Source organism: Cibotium barometz, chromosome 44, assembly GCF_041138505.1.
Source record: "Cibotium barometz isolate CiBa-2024 chromosome 44, ASM4113850v1, whole genome shotgun sequence".
NCBI classification, from domain to species: Eukaryota; Viridiplantae; Streptophyta; class Polypodiopsida; order Cyatheales; family Cibotiaceae; genus Cibotium; species Cibotium barometz.
This window is the reverse complement of record NC_141089.1, coordinates 3,702,280-3,723,964: the sequence shown is the minus strand read 5'-3', so window position 1 is coordinate 3,723,964 and position 21,685 is coordinate 3,702,280. Positions and strand designations below refer to the sequence as shown.

General features: G+C 40.0%; 1 protein-coding gene and 1 pseudogene across 1 annotated transcript; one reads left to right on the top strand and one right to left on the bottom strand.

The window, feature by feature from the left end:
- Positions 1-732: 732 nt before the first annotated feature.
- Positions 733-6,331, top strand: LOC147612871 (uncharacterized; annotated as a pseudogene).
- A 3,229-nt stretch (positions 6,332-9,560) lies between these two features.
- Positions 9,561-10,139, bottom strand: LOC147612870 (uncharacterized). The gene has a single exon (XM_086782120.1). It carries the CDS (start codon positions 10,137-10,139, stop codon positions 9,561-9,563), a length of 579 nt encoding a protein of 192 aa, XP_086638246.1.
- Positions 10,140-21,685: the final 11,546 nt, after the last annotated feature.

Genomic DNA, 21,685 nt, shown 5'->3' with positions numbered 1-21,685 from the left:
ATTATAGAAAATATGATAATGTAGGCTTATGAAGAAGATGCTTCCTTCGGACAACAAGATGCCAACTACAAGGTCGCATGCTAGGAAAGCTATTATGGCTCTTGGCATGGATTACGAATGTATACATGCATGTGTCAATGATTGTGTGCTATTCAAGGGTGTTCATAAAGATGTGACGCAATGTCCAAAATGTGACGAGTCTCATTACCAAAGTGAATTGCAAGGGGCAATGATCCCTTAAAAGGTCTTGAGGCATTTTCCTATCATACCCCGTATTCAACACATGTTTCAATGTAAATCTATTACCAAGCTCATGACATAGCATGCACATAATCGCTCCACGGATGGCACAATGAGGATCCCCGTGGATGAACCGGCATGGCAACACATAGAAGAGAAGTGGCCGATATTCAAAGAGGAGCCACGTCACTTGCGGCTTGGATTGGGAATGGATGGATTGAATCCATTGGTGTGAAATCAACATCATGGAGTACATGGGCGGATTGTAGTAGTAAACTATAATCACCTCCATGGAAGTCAATAAAAAAAGGTCATGTAATGCTAGACCTTCTTGTTCCTGGAAAGCATAAGGTCAAGAACATGGATGTGTATATTGAGCCTTTGATTGAGCCTTTGATTGAGGAGCTAGAAACACTATGGCATGGCATCCATGATGTATCAAGACCACTTTCACAATGTAGTGTGGAGGTGAAGGCAATTTTAATGTGGACAATGCATGACTTTTCAGGATTCGGAGACTGCTCCGGTATGCTTCTTTCTTTGATCACCTAATTTGAGTGCATTGTTGATAAATTTATGTCCAACTCATGTAACTATATTTTACAATGAATAGGTCTTACAACTTCCAGCCATAATGCTTGTCGAATTTGTGGACCATCGCTTGTTACATCAAGACCATCTAATCTCAAGAAGGTCATGTATGAAAATCATCACCGATTTCTTCCATATGATCACATGAGAAGTTTGTTCCCTCAACAAAAGGTGTTCCTCCACATCCTTTAAGTGTTGGTGAGACTGGGAAGTGGTGTGGAGAGGATCATCCAATACGCCTGCATCGGGAATAACAAGGTACTCTATCTTCTTTCGTCTTCCATATTGGACAAAGTTAAGAATTAATCATCTTCTAGATCCCATGCACATTATAAAAAATGTGGCATCCAACATTTTGGATCACATAATTGGCAAGAGAGATTCTATTGCCATTTGGGAGGACTTGAGGTTGATTGATCATCTCCCTACCACTTGGCCAAGCGTTCATGAGAATGGAAGGGTGGTCTTACCCAAGGCACCTTGGATCTTGACAAAGAAGGAGCAGAAGAGAGTGAAGGATCAAACTGGATCCTTTTGTACACCTACTGGTGTTATGCATTCTTTGAAGGGAGCATTCACAAGAACAAAAAAAAAGGAGCAACACAATTGTATGGCCTAAAAACACATGACTGGCATAAGATGTTACAGGTATGTTCAATCGTCATATCTATACTTTATTGGTTTAATTCATTGACAAAATGATGAAATATTGATTATTTTTTTGGTGATATATAGTTCATTCTACCCATATGCATTAGTGGATGTGGAGATAAAAAAGTGTGCGAGGTAATATACAAAATGGAACCATTGGTGAGGAGGTAAACTATTCAACAATAATCGCATGATTTTCTTTCATTATTATGCTACATGGCATATGATTATTCTTGCTAAGTGAAAGCATATATCTACATCTTAGGTAAATAAGTTCAAAGGAGATTTATCCATTCTCTATTGATGCGGTTCGAGTAATGGTAGTGGAAGCAGTTTGTATGCTTGAGGAGAACTTTCCAAGAACTATACTCAGTAGTCAACTACATCTTGTGGTACACTTGGTAGATGAGGTGTCCATGTGTGGTGTTGTGCGCAGGCTAGATGGATGTTCTTCCTTGAGCGCTTCATGAATAACTCGATGTTGGATTTGAAGGGAATAAGCAAGACTATGGGGCATCAAACATGATTATGGTCATGATTATCTCATGATTAGGAACAAGCTTAAGGCTAAGTGGAGAGAAGATAATTGAACATGGTTTAGGCTTAAGCAAATAAACTCGAGTGTGATCTTCATTAGCAAGACTATGGGGCATCAAACATGATTATGGTCATGATTATCTCATGATTAGGAACAATCTTAAGGCTAAGTGGAGAGAAGATAATTGAACATGGTTTAGGCTTAAGCAAATAAACTCGAGTGTGATCTTCATTAGCAATGGCCTCTTATATAGGCAATGAGTACAAGACCTTGTTGACATCATCTATGATGTATTACAAGCATAAGATACCATCTCCTCCCCATGTGGGCTTGCCATAAATGAACAAGATGCCCTCTAGGCTATTTGAAAATAGGCGCCTTTTTCTAGATGCCATATGAGTAAAATGATCAAGGTAATGTTGCCCCTTTTAACCTTTGAATGAGTTCATGGACTTGGGTGTGATATTTCCTACAAACCCTCCTTCAACCAAATCCATGACAATGCTACCTTTATGATGGCAATTCTAGGCTCTAGTTACAACTTACAAAACTAATTATGATGACCATGCTGGTGCCCATAGGTCTTACTCCAGTTAGGTTTACAATGCTAGCAATGATGGATGATGCTAGAATACCATAGTAAAGCTTACAATGAGATAGTTATGTTTAGGATGGAGAGGTTTTAAACATAGTAGGGGCAATTCCTGATTTTACTCAAAAAGCCCATTCATCTTGGATGTAGTTGGCCTCTTCAGAGGCCTCTTCTTGTTGCTCTTCTTTGTCTTGGCTTGCGAGGAAAGCCTTTTGTGCTTTTTGTTTGAAGAAACAATTTTCCTCAATGTGATTATCCTTGCCACAGAATCCACAAGTCTTCTTCTTTCCTTTTGTGTCGATGAAGTTCTTCTTCTTGAAGTGTGACTTGTTGTTGGAGAAGTATGCCCCTTCAACTATCCATGTCTTCTCTTGCTTCTTTTTGTACTCCTCAAGGAGTGGAGCTTCAATGGCTCCTAAAGTAGGGTCAGGAAGGTTCATGAGTGTTGACACTAAATGTCCATACTCCTCATATGACATGCTTTTCAATAAGACGGCAATGGCATCTTCATCATCTATTGGTGCTCCGTTAGCTGCAAGTTGTGACATTAGGCTTTTCATGTAATTAAGATGAGAAGGAAAAGATTGAGAAGATTTCATTTCAAGTTTAAAGAATTGGATTTTCAGCCCTATCTTGGAATGCTTCCCTTTTGCCCCAAATAGTTTCTCTAGGATTTCCCATGCTTCAGCAGAGTTATTTGCATCAGAGATATGATGTATGTAGTTATCACTTAGACCCAATGCAATTATGGCAAAAGCTTTCTCATCCCTAGGTACCCATCCTTGCTCACCATCTCTAGTGGTAGGTTTTTTCTCCTTTCCACTAGCAACCCCCCAAAGACCTTTCTTCATGAGAATGAACTTTACTCTTACATGCCAAGTATGAAAACCTACCCCATTAAATTTATCAATATGGAATGAGGATGTAGACATGATGATTAAGCAAGGTCTTACCACTTGAGAATCACTCAAGGACAGTGTCTAGTGCTTTTACAAGATTAGATTCCTTCACCAAATAGATGAAGATTGTTTATGAAGAATTCAGACCAATCATACCCTCTTGAAACATTGGTTGCTCTTGGGTTGTAGACATTGTTTTTCACCCGTCTCCTAGGCTTTCTGCTTTTTCTCTTAGGCTTCAAATATTGCACATTTGAAGACTCGGCATCAGATGGTGCAGGCATTGTGATTCAAAAATTAATATAAACAATAACATCATCATAATATAGTAATATCATCAAGTACATGGTGATCAATGTGACAAATGCCTTCAAAATAATTTTTCAAAATTGAGTCACTTGGAGTTCTTGAAAGAAGTAGAGGCCTAGGTCTAAACACCTAATGCTTTAAGCACTTTCAATAGCAGTGATTTGAGACCAATTAAGCACAAAACATCAGTGATTAAGTGGACTATTCACTCATTCATTTACTGTTAGTAAATGAAGTTCCAAAGGCTATGTCAGTCCTGTAGCCACCAAACCATGAGACCATTCAAAAAACTCACCGGATGGGCGTGTTCGCAGCCTATGAAAACCCCCGGGGCTCTGAGGAATTAGCATTTGATGAAGCGATGGCGATAGAAGAGTGTTTTTTCCCAAAATAAAAAGAGATGGCTTCTGCAGCAATGCCGACGGCTCCAGTCACTCCCCACCTAATCCCTTCCGTCATTAGCTTTGTATTCATGTTGAGAAGGCACGGCCAAGAGCTTGTAACGATTCGTGAAGAGAGCGATGAGCTTGATGCTCCATGAGCTGCCTATATTTCAGGCTAGGAATATGGAGAGGATATTAAGAGGGTGATTAAGCTAATGAGGTGTTAATAAAAAGCCTAATGATGGCCTAATGATGGAGATTTGGATTATGTGAACCTAAGTTCTGATACCAATTGTTGGATTTTAAGGGAATAAGCAAGACTATGGGGGATCAAACATGATTATGGTCATGATTATCTCATGATTAGGAACAAGCTTAAGGCTAAGTGGAGAGAAGATAATTGAACATGGTTTAGGCTTAAGAAAAGAAACTCGAGTTTGATCTTCATTAGCAATGGCCTCTTATATAGGCAATGAGTACAAGACCTTATTGACATCATCTATGATGTATTACAAGCATAATATACCATCTCCTCCCCATGTGAGCTTGCCATAAATGAACAAGATGCCCTCTAGGCTACTTGAAAATAGGCGCCCTTTTCTAGATGCCATATGAGTAAAATGACTGAGGTAATGTTGCCCCTTTTAACCTTTGAATGAGTTCATGGACTTGGGTGTGATATTTCCTACACTTAAAAGATTTTGTAAGGCAAAGAGCAAGACCAAAAGGAAGCATGGCGGAGGATTGGTTGGTGCAAGAAGCTCTTGTATACATTTCAGAGTATCTCTCTCGAGTGGATCCCGACATGCCACGATTATGCACTAATAACGAGGATGATGAGCGGATCATGTCACATGTACCACAAGGAAAAGGAAGATCAAAGACAATGGATCGAATAATGATGAACAAGGTGAATACATTTTGTATTCTCAATAGTGAAGTTATGAAAAAGTGGGTTGCAAAGTATGAAGAGAGAAAAAAGGTAAGAAATGAAGAGAGGAAAGCTTTTAGGAGGCATTCAAGATCGTTACCTTTTCCACCCAATCTTGCATCACTTCGAAAGGAATGTAGCATTGAATGGCTTGATGAAGAAATGGAAAATGTAGAAAAAGATGGAGAGGAGGTCAGACAAGAAGAATGGGAGTACGCAAGAGGATGCGAGCCTCAAGTAAGTATTCCTACGTTTTATTCTCAAACTCAAATAGTATCACCTCATATGGTTCTTAATCCTTACATATATATTTCATTTTGTAATGATGGTAGTACAAAGTATACAATGCCATGTGGTCCAAGGGAAGACACTTCCGCACTCAACATGTAGATTCAAACAGAAATACACAAGATTGTGGAGTAATGGCAAATTTTGAGCAAGAGAGTGGAGCAATGCTTCATTATTGTGGAGTAATGGCAAATGTTTGAGCAAGAGAGTGGAGCAATGCTTCATTATTGTGGCATGATTCAAAACATCATGAAAGTTGGATCTAGAACATTCCACATTTGTATAATGAATGTCAAGTGGTTCAAGGACGTGGTTGGTCAAGGTCCTCAAGCAACCATAAGGAAGCAATCAAGTGGGTTCATGGCAATCGATTCAACAAAGTTTTGGCGAGTGGATAAAGACACATTTGTGCTACCTCAACAATGTGAACAGGTAAAAATTATCAATTATATTTATTTAAGATTTTAAATTTTTTTTATCATTACATCTTTACACTTCAAGTGTTTCTCTTACTAGATTATGTTTCATCCGGACTTAAATGATGATAAATGGTGGTATGGCATCCAAGTTACTCCTCGTTCAAATAGAATTTTTCAAGATGAGAATGTCATAGAGCTCATGGATGAAGTGGGAGTCGAAGATGAACATGTCGAGATGGAAGTCGAAGATGAAATTGAGGAGCATGAAGATGACGAGTCTGAAATACCACCAATCGATCAAGTTAAGCAAGATAGAATAGAATCTGAACATGCTAGTGATGATGATGATGATGTAGAATTTGATACTAGTGATGGGATAGATCTTTTCATTGATCTTTCAATGAATGGAGGTTTAGATTTTGAGGTAGACCAATTCGCATGTATGGATTTAATTCAAGACGCATCCAATGTGGAGCCAAGCTCTCGTTAAAACATTATTCTTTTTTTTTGTAGTTGATCGTTAGTCTTTCATATAAATCTATGATTATGATGTTGATCGTTAGTCTTTTTTAGTCTTTTGAACATATAAATCTATGATTATGTGGGTGACAAAAAAATGGTTTTTTTTTTTGAAAATTGTCTTCTCTGGAAGTTTTGCACTCTAGAATTTTTTCTGTATTTTGTAGTGACGCAGCTATAGACGTAGCTATACATGCGGCTATACGCATGGCTATAGCCGCGCTCCTATAGCGGCACATATAGCCGTGCCTACTTTATTCTTTGCTATCATGCTTTTTTTCACTGTGGTTTGACGTGCCACACGGTTACGTTGCGCGGTTATGCTTGTGTCCTGTTGTTGTAGTGTAAACATAGTTACTTTTCGACAAAAGGAGGATGGGTTCCCAATGTCAAATGTACAAAACTAAACTAGATGATAGAAAGCCATGTTGGCCTTGCCCATGAAGTATAGTAATATGTAGTCATAGAGCCCTTTGATTGCACTAGGGTACCCAAAAATTTAATCATAATTTTAAGTAATTTATAGAACTTAGAGTAGAGAAGTAAAATTTTAATCATAATTTTAAGTAATTTATAGAACTTAGAGTAGAGAAGTAAATTAAGGTATAAGTAAGTTTTGAGCATCAATCAAGTGTGAGCCACCCACACTTATCTTTTCCATTTGTATATAATTCATTTTATCTACTTTGAAATCTTTGTTGTGAATTTTCCTCTTTATTATCCTTCTTCTTAAGATCAAATGTGAAATATTTTTATGATTTGTGAGTTACATTAAATTCTTGTTATCATAGCTTTGATTGTTATAAGATTTAAGTATGTGTGTGAGTGTTTGGATCTTGTTTTTCTTTCTATTACCATTGTGAGCACATAAGCTTACATAGAGCCTTTTTTGAGTAGAATAGCACACATTTCTGCTTGTTTCATAGTAAACACAAGACTACTGTGAATACTCATCATGATATGGGTCTTTTTTGAGTAGAATAGCACACATTTTTGCTTGTTTTATAGTAAACACAAGACTACTGTGAATACTCATCATGATATGGGTCTTTTAGGCCATGAGAAAACCTCTAGAATCAAGTAGAAGTCAGTGGGAAAGAGGTATGTAAAAGAGATGGGGAAAAAAACATTGATAAGGATGATGTCCTTATGGTTCCATGTGTAATATTGTTACATATAATGTAAGTATGAGGCAGGGTGGCCTTTTGTTTCCTTAATAGGATCAAAAGGAACATATCCTCATATAAGTTGTATATCAAACAATATCCACCATCACTAAACTCTTTAATTTCTTAAAACAAAGCAAGTAACCTTTTTATTAGTCCCCTCTCATGAACTCTTTATATATTCCCCAATTGTTGACGGTTGCATAAAGATCAAATATACCACCTTGAAATATTGATTCACCCATTAAACACCTTCATTTCTTATGTTGTGAAGAATGTAGCTATTAATATAATAATTCAACCAACATTGCCTCGAAGTTGACCTCAGTGGGAATATAGAAATGAAATATTATGGAAAGAAAACTGTAGGATGGAGCTCACCATAAATATTATGGAAAGAAAAAATGTAGAATGAGCCTTGTTATATGAAGAGAATAAAACTAATATGGAAAAAATGTAGAATGAGCCTTGTAACAAAGAGAATAAAACTAATATGGAAAAAAAATTGTACAATGAGCCTTGTTATGAAGAGAATCAAACTAGAGTGTAGAAAAAAATATTGATATTTTTACATAATGTAAGTAGGAGGCAAGGTGACTTTTTTATTTCCTTAATAGGATCAAAAGGAACATATCCTTAACCATATATACATATCACAAAATATCTACCATCACTAAACTCTTTGTTTTCTTAAAACAAAGCAAGTGCCCTTTTCAATAGTCCCCTCTCATGAACTATATACGTAGTCTCTCATTGTTGATGGTTGCATAAAGATCAAATATACCACCTTGAAATATTGCTTCACCGATTCATTTTTTATGTTGTGAAGAATGTAGCTATTAATATAATAATTAAACCAACATTGCCTAGAAGTTGAGCTCAGTGGTGGAAATAGAGGAATGAAATATTATGGAAAGAAAATTGTAGGATGGAGCTCGCCATAAATATTATGGAAATAAAAAATTTAGAATGATCCTTGTTACAAAGAGAATAAAACTAATATGGAAAGAAAACTATACAAAGAGAATAAAGCTAATATGGAAAGAAAAAAATTTAGAATGATCCTTGTTACAAAGAGAATAAAACTAATATGGAAAGAAAACTAATAAAAAATTTAGAATGAGCCTTGTTATGAAGAGAATAAAGCTATTAAATATATAATCTATGTGAAAGACAAATGATCTTCATAGGATTAAAATGGGGATGATTTAAGCAATCAAAGTGTTATTTGGGAAAGAAACACACAAAAAACAAATTGTACCCCGTCCATAAATGAGTTTAAAAAGCATAAAAAAGGTGTGGAGATAATTGTGCAAGAGCTGGAAAAAAAGTGGGTCACTCGTGGGATGAACAATGAGACATAGTGAAAAATAGGCAAAGTTTTCGTTCAATGAAAAAGAGGTAGCATAAAGATGTGTCCCACCAATGTGCACTCCAACCCTCCCTCTCATTGGTCTATCTTCTGTATTACTGGCAAATATGATTTCCCCCCTAGTATGAGGCCCTTTTTAATTCCAAATATCTCTTGATGGTTAGCTATAGCTCACATGGTGGTGGGGAGAGTTTTCTATGTGGAATAATTATGGAAGTATAGCTCAAACATGATATGTCATGACATAAAACAAAACCCTATCAACAAAGCAATACTCAGAAAAATGTTTATGGTAATGTTCATTAGTAGCTTTAGATTATTGGGACAAAATTGAAAAAAAATGCATGATATCCTAGTCTAAATTTGTCATATAAATTAAAGAAAACCAACCAAAATAATCATTTACTTTAGATTGATGGGACCAACTCTAGAGAGCATGACGTCATAGTCTACATTTGTAAGGCTCAAATTAAAGAAAACCAATCAAAATAATTTGTCGCCCATATTTTAAAGAATGATATTTTTTATTTAAGGCTTTGAGGCTAAACGTAATTTTATTCCTCTTACATACATGTGGACGGGCTGTTCCCCATGACCCCTTAAAGAATGGACTTTTATAGATATTATACTTATAAAAACTTTCCTCGCGTTTCTACACCTACTTATTGAACGTTGTACATAAACCAGCCGAAGCTGTTGCCATGGTCGTCCGGGCTGAGAGCGCCGAGGGGGGTGGTGTATGCGACGCCGAGGCAGAGATCAAAGTCCTCTGTGCCGCCTGTGATGGGCTTGCTGCTGAGCTTGCCGATGTTCTCCAAGCCAGCGGCAGAGAAGGTTCCCTTGAATGGCAAGCTTGTGCCGTTGATCACGAACGTCTCCGTGACGAACACAGCACCGCCAGTCTGCTGCGCTATGGTGAAGGTTCCTTGCACGCGCCCAAGGAGCTCTGAGTTCAAGTCTTTCTTCTTGAGCAGGGGCATGTCGAAGCAGAAAATGGTGCCAAAAAGAAAGGGTTGACCTCCGCAGGTCACGGTGTTGTAACCAGTGGTGCTGTTAGCACCCTGTATAGCAAGATAATTAAAGAATTCAAAGCTTGGAATGCGGGCTGCTTGAGCTTCAACGCCGTGGCCGTGAGTCAGGGAGGGAGCAAGCAGAGCAATCACCATAGCCAAGCTAATCAAGCGAGCTAGATTTGGATTAAGGTGATCGCTTGTTGATGAGCTCATATCGACAGCCGCCATAGCTTATAGGTGATTGATGCAGGAGTGTGAGAAGATTGTTGTGTTTTGTAGGTGTAGAAATCTAGCCTAGAACAAAGATGAGAGAGCGCACAGGAGGAGACCGTGTAGACAAGATTGAATTAAAACCAAGATGTATTAGATGGACCCAAGAGGGTGAATATATACAATGGAATGAAGGCCGTTGGCCTGGAACAGAATACCAACTAACGGCTGTAGTAAGATCCGTTTACATCTAATAAAAACATAAGTTTTAACTTGACTAAGGTTAGGACTTAACCTTTGACACACCCCCCTAAAGCTAAGTTTTTATTATGCTGTAAAATGATGAGCTAAGAGACACTAGGCAGTAAGATCAATAGCATTGTAATGTTTGGCCTTAGGTACTGCCTTAGTGAGAAAATCTGCCCACATAGCAGTAGTGGGAGTATGCTCTAGGTACATGTGGCCTTCTTCAAGCAAATCTGTGATGAAGTGGTACTTTACGTCCACATGCCTAGTTTGCTCATGATGCCTTGGAGTTCTGGCTAGAATGATGCATGACATGTTGTCAGAGTGAAAGGTGAATGGAGACAACTTGATAATGCCAATCTCCTGAAGCAATCTCTGAAGCCAGATCCCTTCTTTACATGCTATTACAGCAGCTACATACTCAGCTTCAGTGGAAGAGAGAGCAATTGTACCCTGTTTCTTAATTTGCCATGAGACTGCACCTCCAGAAAACATGAAGACATAACCAGTAGTTGACTTGCGAGTGGTAATATCTCCCCCTCAGTCTGCATCAGACTAGCCATACAAGGTGGGCTGAATCAAACCTGACTGAGAGAAGGTAAGAGTGAAATCCCGAGTATACTTGAGATAGCGCAGAAGGCGCTTGAGAGCACGCCAGTGAGGGAGCCCGGGTTAGACATAAACCAGGAGAGAAAGCCAGCTACAAAGCATAAATCAGGGCGAGTGCAGGTTACCAGATATTTGATGCTGCCCAAGACATTACTGTAAGGGATGGTCTGCATGTAGGACTTCTCTGATTCATTGGAAGGTTCCATATCAATGGACAACTTCAAACTGAGAACTAGTGGAATGGGAACCCCACTACAGCCATACATGCTGTAACCGAGAAGTATCTCGTCAATGAACTTGTCTTGTGAGACAAGCTTGATGAAGTGACCATTGGGGTCATGCAGAATCTGGACACCAAGGCAACAATAGGAAATCGGGCCACCATAAGAAAGTGGGAAGACTGCAAAAATTTCACTGTGCTTCGTGTAGAGCTGACTCCTTGTTACTAAGGAGAATGATGTCATCCACATAGAGGCCTAGGACTAGGACCATGGACCTATGGGCCAAGTAAATGTGAAGGGGCCAAGGCCATAAGTGGATGTGAAAAGGGAGGCCTAGTATAAAGGTCGATTGTAATGTGGCTAATCATAATTAAGAAAGATAATCATAATTTGCAGGTTTCTAACCTCCAAGAATCCATGGTGTCTTCTCCCATAGAGGATGCATGTGTGTAGTCCATTTGAGTGCAATGGTTAGGGTTTCTTGCTTTGCAATATCTATAGAGCTTGATTCCATATCTATTTGTGTGGGTGGAGTGTAGAGTTGGTTCTATCAAACATAGAGCTGGGTCCATCTCTCTCTCTCTCTCTTAGCAAGTCTCTAGAGAAAAAAATGATGGCTTGATTAGCAAGTCTCTAGGGAAAGAAGCGATGACTTGAGCATAGATATGGGTCCCTCTATCTATCTATGAGCAAATCTAAACCTTTCGTATAGGATCTGATTTCTTGCACACGCCTCTTAGACAACCACAAGCTACCTCACCCAAAGCTCTGAAAGAGTTGAACAAGTGTGATAAAAAAAATAACGAGGTATGAATTAGGACATCTAAGAGCTACCAAAATTAGATCCACTAGAATTTTTGTGACTTTTTTGGCAAGCTGTAGAAAATTGTGTTGTTGCAAATCACAAGGTTTTTTGAGAGCTACAATTTTCTGTAGAATAAGGTCGCATTATGTAGGCGAGGAAATTATGAAACCATGCATAGCCTATGAATACAACATTAAGGTCCAATAGATAGAGTGGCACAAGAAGCAAAAGCAAGAATCACGAGCTCGAGTGCCCGTGGAGAGAGTGCACATGGAGAGAGATGAGAGAAGTAAACAACCAACACTAGATACCTCAAAAGGAAAAGAAGAGGATACAATATAAGTGCTCCCAAGGCAAGGGACATGGCAGTCTTGTCAGGTGAAGCATGCACATAAGGCAACACACACCACAATCCAAGATGATGTGGAATGAGGAAGTGGGGACCTATAGTTGGCTCACTACAATACAATACGCCGACTTGAATAAAATATGTCCATGACTAGAAGAAAGATGTGCCTCATGAAAGAGGCCCACAAACCCATGAAAGGAAGTCGCTTAGGGCTGGCCCATATGAAAAGGAGCTAGCCGACTGTACCTAGAAGTCTAGAAGAGGCTAATAACAATATGGGGGCACTCCCTCTACTAGGAAATGGTGCCCCCCACCATCTTGAGGGTGGTCAGCCCACAAACAAGGGCCAAGATGAATCTGATGAACCTAGAAAAATGGGGGAAAATAAAGGGAGGGTTTGTTTACCCATTTACATAGGCCTTCATCCATAGAGAGCAAAGAGCATTCACACTACATAGGCACATGGGTTTCATTTACTTTTGTACCCTCCATCCCATTTGGCCTGGCCCAATGCTTGGATATGAGGATTCAATGGGGAGCACGGCCATTCAGTTGTCCAGCCATGTGATGACGGTGATCCCCATGCCTGACTTTTTCTCCACCTCCTAGTCAGAGGGGGGATGTCAAATATGGGAGGTGATCAACAGTTTGACAACTTGGCACATCTGGAGGGTGAGATGATGGGGAGGCCATAGAGCACCGGACGACCTTGCCAGCGGAGACTTTTCACGCTATTTGGATTGACATAATTCACACTCTTAGAGGATTCTGGGGGACACTTCAGGGTGACTGTGATCGCATGAGGAACTGTCGTGCAAGGCATTCCTGCGCACTTGGCAACCGGCCCCTTCTCACTCAAAAGGTTGAAGACATCAATTGGCATTATAGGCCACTTGTTTGGCTTTTCCCTCCCTCATCTTGTTGTGCTTAGGTAGCCCCCCTCCAAGAGCAACCAACAATGGGGGTAGGGCACATGTTCCCCTGTTTTAGATGGGTCACTTGCTCACTTGGGTCACTTGCCCGCTTTATGAGTTGTAATGAGAGGAGAGAGAAGAGGTGTGGGTGAGTTTATCCCATATGCATATGGGTGTGAAGGCACCTAAAAGATGTATAAAAGGTGGATGTACTTGAGTCTTTATCATTATTGTTGCAATACAACTTGTACTATTTCTCTTACCTCTTATTTTCTCATTAGTATTTTTCCATTTTTATCTTGTTATAGATTGGGCAATCCCTACCTATGCCAAGACCTTGCCTCTAAAGTTTCTACCAAAAGTGGCCATAACAAGGGACTTTTTTACTTGGATTATATAGGTAATTGTCTGGCCGATTGTAGACACACAAATTGGCTTTGAAAGGGCTTTCAATACAAAAAGGGGAAGCCGGCGTTTGGTGTGAAATCCTTGTGGATAATTACAATGTCCTAAAGTGGGATCAAGCCAATGTCGTGTTTAAGGGCCAAGTATGGGCCCACGGTACCACGTGTGCCCCCTCCCCGTGTAGCCCAACTGTCCACCACCTCTACCTCAACCTCTTGCTTTTCATCCTCATCTACATCGGCCTTTTGGTCCAAGTTTATATTGGACTTGGACTCGTCGATTTGTGTGGTTGTGGGCTGCCACCCACCATCACTGTATAGGGCAAAATGGCAAGGGAGAGGTTTTGTTTTGCCGCCTCGAACTCCTCGTCCATAACACTTGCCTGTTCTGCACGTTTAACTACCTCTAGGGCAATTTCCACTATCTCCTCCAAGGAGTCTGTCACACAATGGGAGGATGTTCTCCTATATTGGAGTCATCCAAGGGGAACTCTGATTTGACCTTTAGCATACTTAAGCATTCATCCGTGTGGATCCTGTAGGATTTCTCAATGTCATGCATAAAAATGAAGAGCTCTCCACCTACAATCACTAGACATAAGGAGTCAATATTGATCTCTGGAATGGGGGTGGAGTCATCTTCTTCTTCCAATGCCTTGCCGCCTACTAATGGATTCTAGTTGTCAAGAATTCTTGGCCATCACCCTCAGGAAAATCTTTGAGTACGAGCACACCTTTGATTGTTGCAGTGGAAGATGCTACCCTGTCTAGCCCGCCTTGGTCGATGATGAATCCCCAAGGTGTAGTTGGGGCATCTTGACTTCAGCATCCTCCTCTCCTTCTGAAATGAGAAAAACAAAACACGTTAGGCACCATGAAAGAAACTTGTGGCCAATGTCTCCTCTATGTAGCTTGGAAACTTGTTTCTCAAGACACGAATTGTCCTGACTGCATCACCAACCCTTCAAACCTTCTGAGACATTTTTGGAAGGGCTTTTCATTCTGGCGAATGTACTCCAGGAGGCTCAAGAGCACCCATAATTATGCCTTGATCATTTCCTATAGTAATTAAGTGCGGCTTGAGATGGGTGTCCATGTATCTCAAGGTGTTTGCAAAGATATTTGAATGTAGTGCGGCTTGAGATGGGTGTCCATGTATCTCAAGGTGTTTGTAAAGATATTTAAATGTAGTTAGATGGTGGAGTCCCAATCAACCTCACGATTGAACATAATGTGCAAGTGCGAGGCCTGAGGGAACTCACTATCATGCAAAAATTTGATGAAGCTATCATATGCAGCCACCATGATGAGGGGGGGTGATATTTCGAGAGTGTAGGTGCTTGGTGCTCTAGAGAGAGTGAAGGTAAAAGTGACACAATGGGGCCTTGGGTGTGGTTTTTATAGAAGGGAGGGCCCTTTTCACACTGGACCAAAAAGTATGAAAAAACACTAACAAAAAATGCATCATTTGAGTACTAGTCTCTGAGAGAGACCAAACATAACCTCTACATCAAACCAAAGTACCTCATCAACACACCAAAGATAACCTCTTCAACAATGCACGAATTATAACCTCTACATAAATGAGAGTACCTCTTTAAGACAACAATGTACCTCTTCAACTCACCAAAGATCGATTCAACAAAGCAAAGTACCTCAAAAAACATATTTAAGTAGAAAACTCTGGAATGGAATGAGATTACAAAACAACTCCAATTTGGAGTGAGATAATAAAATGAAAGTGCCGTACAAGGACACTTTCAATTAGGTCCCTTGAGTTAAGGTTACATCATCCTGCCCCCGATCAGAGAACACCTTGGTGATTGCTTCCATCCTCCTTCCAACCTATCCTAACATTTAACACAGTAAGTGACATAAGATAGATATGAGGGAACTCATGTTTAAAGAACAAACCATCCTTACCTTCCTACCTTGCACTTTGAAGCAAGCATTGCTGACTCAATCGTACCCTAAGATGCGCAAGTGTGATCACAAACATTCAACAAGTTCCAATGCTTACTTGCTTTGATAATCTCTACCCCCCTTACTAGGTAGGCCTATAGAGAGATCTATAGGCTCGCAGCCTCCTCTTGAGCTTGTAGGGGTATCCATGCTCCCTTCTTCCTCATCAACCACTTGTAACAAAAATGAATACACAAAGTGGCACATGCTCACAAAAATCATAAAGAGACAATGGACTGCACTACATTGCACTTGAAATGCTCCCCTTTGTGCTCCTCTCCACAAGGTCCCACCCTTGGCCAAGCAACGCCATCTCTTCAACACCCACCACCTTGCACATGTACATGGTAGGCGTTTGTGTGCACATAAAAGCTTGAAATAGGTGGGGCATGCCCAAGTAAGACCCACTGATCTTGATGCCTTAGTGTACTTCAAAGAGGCTTGTATATCACTAGCCATATTTGCTTTAAGAGAAACCATAGTCCAAACATCAGCATGCATTGAGTGCTAGAGAGAGAAGGAGAGGGGATTTCTTCAAGCTTACCAAAATCGCATGTCACATGTAGGCACTCACATATAGGCACTACATAGTTGTGTGTGTAGAAGAAAACTTTCCAATGACCAAGGTTATAAGGGGCAATGTCAGAGAATACCCCATCCCCAATATGGGTGTGCACGGCATAGAATGTTCCTATTAGGCTTCTTATGGCCTGCTCCTCAATGAAGTTGGAAGGGAAAATCTCTGGATACAAAAAACCTAATAATAAAGTTGAAAAAATAATAATTCAAAGATCATGTAAAGTAATCTAATAGAGATAAAAGCATAAAGTTACAAGGGAAAAAAGGAATATGCCGGTGCAAAATGAAATGGATGATGCGGAGTACACATGTTGTATGAGGGCCACCAATCCATCATGCCTTGTTTCCTTGAAACATATAGTAGATGCCCCTTCCAATGGAGCTCAACTAATCCATCATACCTTGTTTCCTTGAAACATAGTAGATGCCCCTTCCAATGGTGCTCAACCGCATTTCAACGCCAAACTCGATGGGGTTCAATGGCACTAGGCTACAAATAGACCCAATCTCCCTTCTAAAATTGCTTCCCAAGCCAAGCACTGTGCTCATCTCTCATATTGTGCAAGATCATAGACTCAACCTCATCTCTTGACGTTCTGCTTGAGGATGATGCACTGCCTCCATGGATGCTTATGCTGCAATAGTTGAGGGGGGGAGAGAGGGGGGTAGGGGGAACTGTAGATCCACCTACAATAAAGAGTGTGTGTGTGTTTGTGAGAGAGAGAGAGAGAGAGAGAGGGAGAGGGAGCTAGATGTGGGTGAGTTGCAAATCTGAGCACAATAGAGAGAATGAGAGGGAGAGGGGGAGAGAGAACATGTTTGTGTGTGTGTGTGAGAGAGAGAGAGAGGGGGGAGAAGGAGCTAGATGTGGGTGAGTTGCAGATATGAGCACATTAGAGAGAGAATGAGAGAGAATGATAGGGAGAGGGAGAGAGAGAATGTGTGTGTGCGTGTATGAGAGAGAGAGAGAGAGAGAGAGAGAGAGAGAGAGAGAGAGAGAGAGAGAGAGAGAGAGAGCGAGAGGTGGGTGAGTTGTAGATATGAGCATAGTAGAGAGAGAATGAGAGATAATGAGAGGGAGAGGGAGAAAGATAATTTGTGTGTGTGTGAGTGAGAGAGAGAGGGGGGGAGGGAGCTAGATGTGGGTGAGTTTGCAGATATGAACATAGTAGAGAGAGAATGAGAGAGGGGGGAGAGAGAGAATGTGTGTGTGTGAGTGAGTGAGAGAGGGGGGAGAGAGAGAATGTGTGTGTGTGTGAGTGAGTGAGAGAGAGAGGGAGAGGGAGCTATGGGTGACTTGCAAATCCAAGCACAATATTGAGCAAAAATGGAGGTATACGGGTTGGGTAGGGTTTTTAGAGGGAAAAAATCACTACTTGAAATTTTTAGAAAAAAACTCATTTTTAAGGTTTTTTGACCTATGAGTTTGACGGGCTGACAATGGAGGGACCCCCTGCTTTTTGAACCCTACCCCCTTACTTTATGGAGCCCCCTACACCACCCCCCTACTTTATGAAGGCCAATCCCTACTTTTTGAACCCCACAAATGTAATAATGAGAATGACAAGCCTAGTTGTCCCCTCCTTTTGGAGGCGACCAAATGTGCACACTCCTCTCTTCCTATTAGTCCATTGCTACTGAGGGTCATTAGCAAAGGGCCCAAAAGATGACCAAAGGCTTCCTGATGGATGCGAACAAGATTTCTATTTAGAGGGCACTTGCCATTGTGGTGAACACCCCAGCAACTTTGTCTAGCTGGCAATCTTATAGAACCCCAACAATCAGGCTAAGATCGAGATCCAACAACTCTGCATTGGCAATTTTGAGCACACTTTCTAGTAGATGTGCAGCAATAGCTATCCTCTTTCTAGCACCTGTGTAATTTTGAGCACACTTTATAGCAGTTGTGCTATCCTCTATCCTACCATATTGGAAGAGCGAGTCTGGAGAATCTCCATGTTTACACTAAGAGTAGGCGGGTGTCATTGCCTTGGTGGACGACCATGCTAGTGCTAAACTTAGCTAAGGATTGCATGAGGCGTGTGTGAGCAATATTTTGCATGGTGAGAGCCTAGATACCCTTGGCACAAATGAGCTCTTGCAGATTTGGCGGGGCACATTGCCATCTACCTAACTCAACTAGGGCTTACAAGCAAGTAGTAGGCTTCAGATAGCTGGATGAGGGACACCAGATGATGTTGATGCTAGAGCTTTGATAGAAGATCAATTTTTGTTTGAAATTATACCTCCTCCCCTATTCATAAGTGGGGTTACCTCTCTTAATAGCACAATAGTGGTTTTGTCTTCCAGCACACCCTTTTAGGCCTTGTGCAAGACTGATACCTCCTTGGTGGAGAAGACCCCATCAATACCATCCACTTTTTTGGCATCACAAATTGATGGATGCCATGGTGAGGATAGTTTCTTGAGGAATATCATGGTGGTTAGGGCAATTGTTGTTGCAATGGATTTTATGATTGCCTATGCTTGCTACATGCTATGGTAATAGTATATGATGGAAATTTTGATGAACATATGATGGAACTTTTGATATGTATATCACTTTTGGGAATCTCACTTGGGAATCATGTGGAGCAATGGAAGATGAACTCCAAGCATGAGTTCATGATATCATATGTAAGTACTCCAACCTACTCTCTCTACATTGCTTTCTAGTAGTCAATTGTAATATTTATTTTGTTACTATAATCTTCATTTTGTTACTAGAATCTAGCATGTTGAGGGTACTCTTGGCTAGAGGAATAAGAGAAGTCAAGGGAGAGTGTTTTCTTGAATCCATATATCCCTGAGTTCCTTGGAAAAGGGGATAGCTAGAGGATTAGATACCCTCATTTGGATGTGTGTTTTGGATTTTCTTCTGTGCCTTTAACCATGTTCTAGACTCCATCTTGCATGAGTAAGAGGATAATCTGGGGTAGATTTACAATTGAGGAAAATTGGGACAGATACATCACTGATTTATGATGAATCGACGGTCATCAGTAGGAAAATTTGACAAAATCATCAGATCTAATCGATAGCCTCCATTTAGCATGTTGGAGCATTATTGAAGCATGGAGATAAAATCATCGATGAGTAAAGAAGCTCTCGATCGGAGTAGTCGACACAGTCGTCCGATTTAGAGGAGTGCAATCGAATCAGTAGCTTGCAATAATTGGTGCGGTTGGAGGAACAGTCAGCGCCCAATCAATGCAATCGGAAGATTATAATTAACAACTTGAGAAACATTACTGATCTTGGAGGCCCAATTTCAGTAGCAGATGATTGTAGATTTGATGAGATCAACTTGAATGCTTGATGAAATATATGGTCTTAGATTTGAACCATAGTATGTTGGAAATATGATTTGAAGCTTAATTTTACCAAAGATTGTCGAACCAATGTGGCATTGTGAATCATCAATGATGAGAAAGCCTTTGGATTTGAAAGAAGTTCATAGAATGAGCTCTGATGAGCTGATTCATAGAGAGTGGGCTATAGTCATTATGATTATAGAGGCTAGATACCAATTGTTGGACTGATTCATAGAGAATGCACTGATTCACAAAGAATGGGTTGCAGTAAATATGATTGGAGAGGCTAGATGAATTAGTGGTGGTTGGAGAGGCTCTAATACCAATTGTTGGAATTGCTATGAAGAGGAGCAACCCAATAATTATGGTAGATTGCCTAGGGATATCCGGACAAGAGACTAAACCCTCGGTTCTTTCAAAACCGAACCCGAAAAAACTTCCCTCGCCCAGAAAGCACGGCGATTCCTCTATGATATTTTTATTCTAACATAGTCAAGATCCTTAACTAACCAAACTGATCCGACCGAACCCGTAAGTCACATGATCAGATCAAGAAAAAGACTTGCACTTGGATCATGGAGACCAACGTTTTTTTCATCATTCGAGAGGCACAACCGTTGATTCTTTTCCATAGAACAAGACTATCGGGGATTTACTTCATCTATCGTACCATAATAGAATTGAGTCTCATTTTAGGGATCCATCAGTCCAGTCTAATCCCATAGGTTAGCCAACTACCCAACCACTTTAGTGATAGGATCTATTTAGAAATTTGGTTATGTTTTGCCCCGGGTACCAGGGAAAAGAGTTCCCAGGGTTCACGAGATCGTCAAAATGCTTCCCGAGCATTCTTGACATAAAGCAGTCATTTAAAAACAGGTCATAAATATAGTTTCTAACGAACTCTCATCTTTCCACATTATTCCACATCATTTCTCATTATTCCACATTCTTCTACATCAATTCACATTGCTTAATCCACATCCAATCATATGTATTCCGATCGTCCTTCATCCATTCTCATCTAGTCACATCATATTACATCTCATCACATCTATCCTCATCACATCTCATCCATTCACATCTATCCATATCCATATCCATATCACATCACATCACATCCATTCACATTGCATCTCATCCATTCACATTTATCCTGATTCACATCACATCACATCACATCCATTTCACATCACATCTATCTCGATTCACATCACATCTCATTCATTCACATCTATCTCAATTAACATCACATCACATCACATCCATTTCACATCACATCCATGTCACATCACATCCATTCACATCACATCTCATCCATTCACATCTATCTTGATTCACATCACATCACATCTCATTCATTCACACCTATCCCGATTCATATCACATCACATCATATCCATTCACATCACATCTCATCCATTCATATCTATCTCAATTCACATCAATTTACATCACATCTATCCATATCTATATCACATCACATTACAACCATTCACATCACATCTATCCATATCTATATCACATCACATTATATCCATTCATATTGCATCTCATCCATTCACATCTATCTCGATTCACATCACATCACATCACATCCATTTCACATCACATCACATCCATTCACATCACATCTCTGTTGAAATATACAAGTGAATAGTGTGTGTGCGAAAACAAGTCCTTGGTTAGAGGCTGTAAAAGAGAATCTGTAAATGTGAGAGAACCTGTGAAAAGGTGAGAAGAATCTACTGGGAGAGAATAAAGGGTAGCATGAGAAGATTTAGAAAGTGTGGAGATATTTTGGGAGAGGTGGAGAGAATCAAGCAAAAGAGGTAGAGTGAATCAAGGAGAAATCAATGGGATTAGATGCTTGGATGTAAACTCTATAAATTGAGGCATTGGCCTAATGAGAATTTGCTGGTTTTTGATTATCCATGCCTACATTAAGCTATTTGTTAATTACTCACTAATCACATCTTAATTATCGTCTAATCACTTTGTTAATGATGTTGATTCTAGCATTTGATCCACCATAGCTCATCACATTGCTGTAATTTTAACATGGTATCAGAGCCTAGCCTAGAATCCATCAAGTTTATGAGCCCATTATCTAGTTAATTAAGATTAGGAGATAATTAAAAACTAATCAATTTTTTAGTTA

Excerpts from the sequence above, each read along its gene's own strand:
- LOC147612870 (XM_086782120.1), bottom strand. The coding sequence starts at position 10,139 with ATGGCGGCTGTCGATATGAGCTCATCAACAAGCGATCACCTTAATCCA.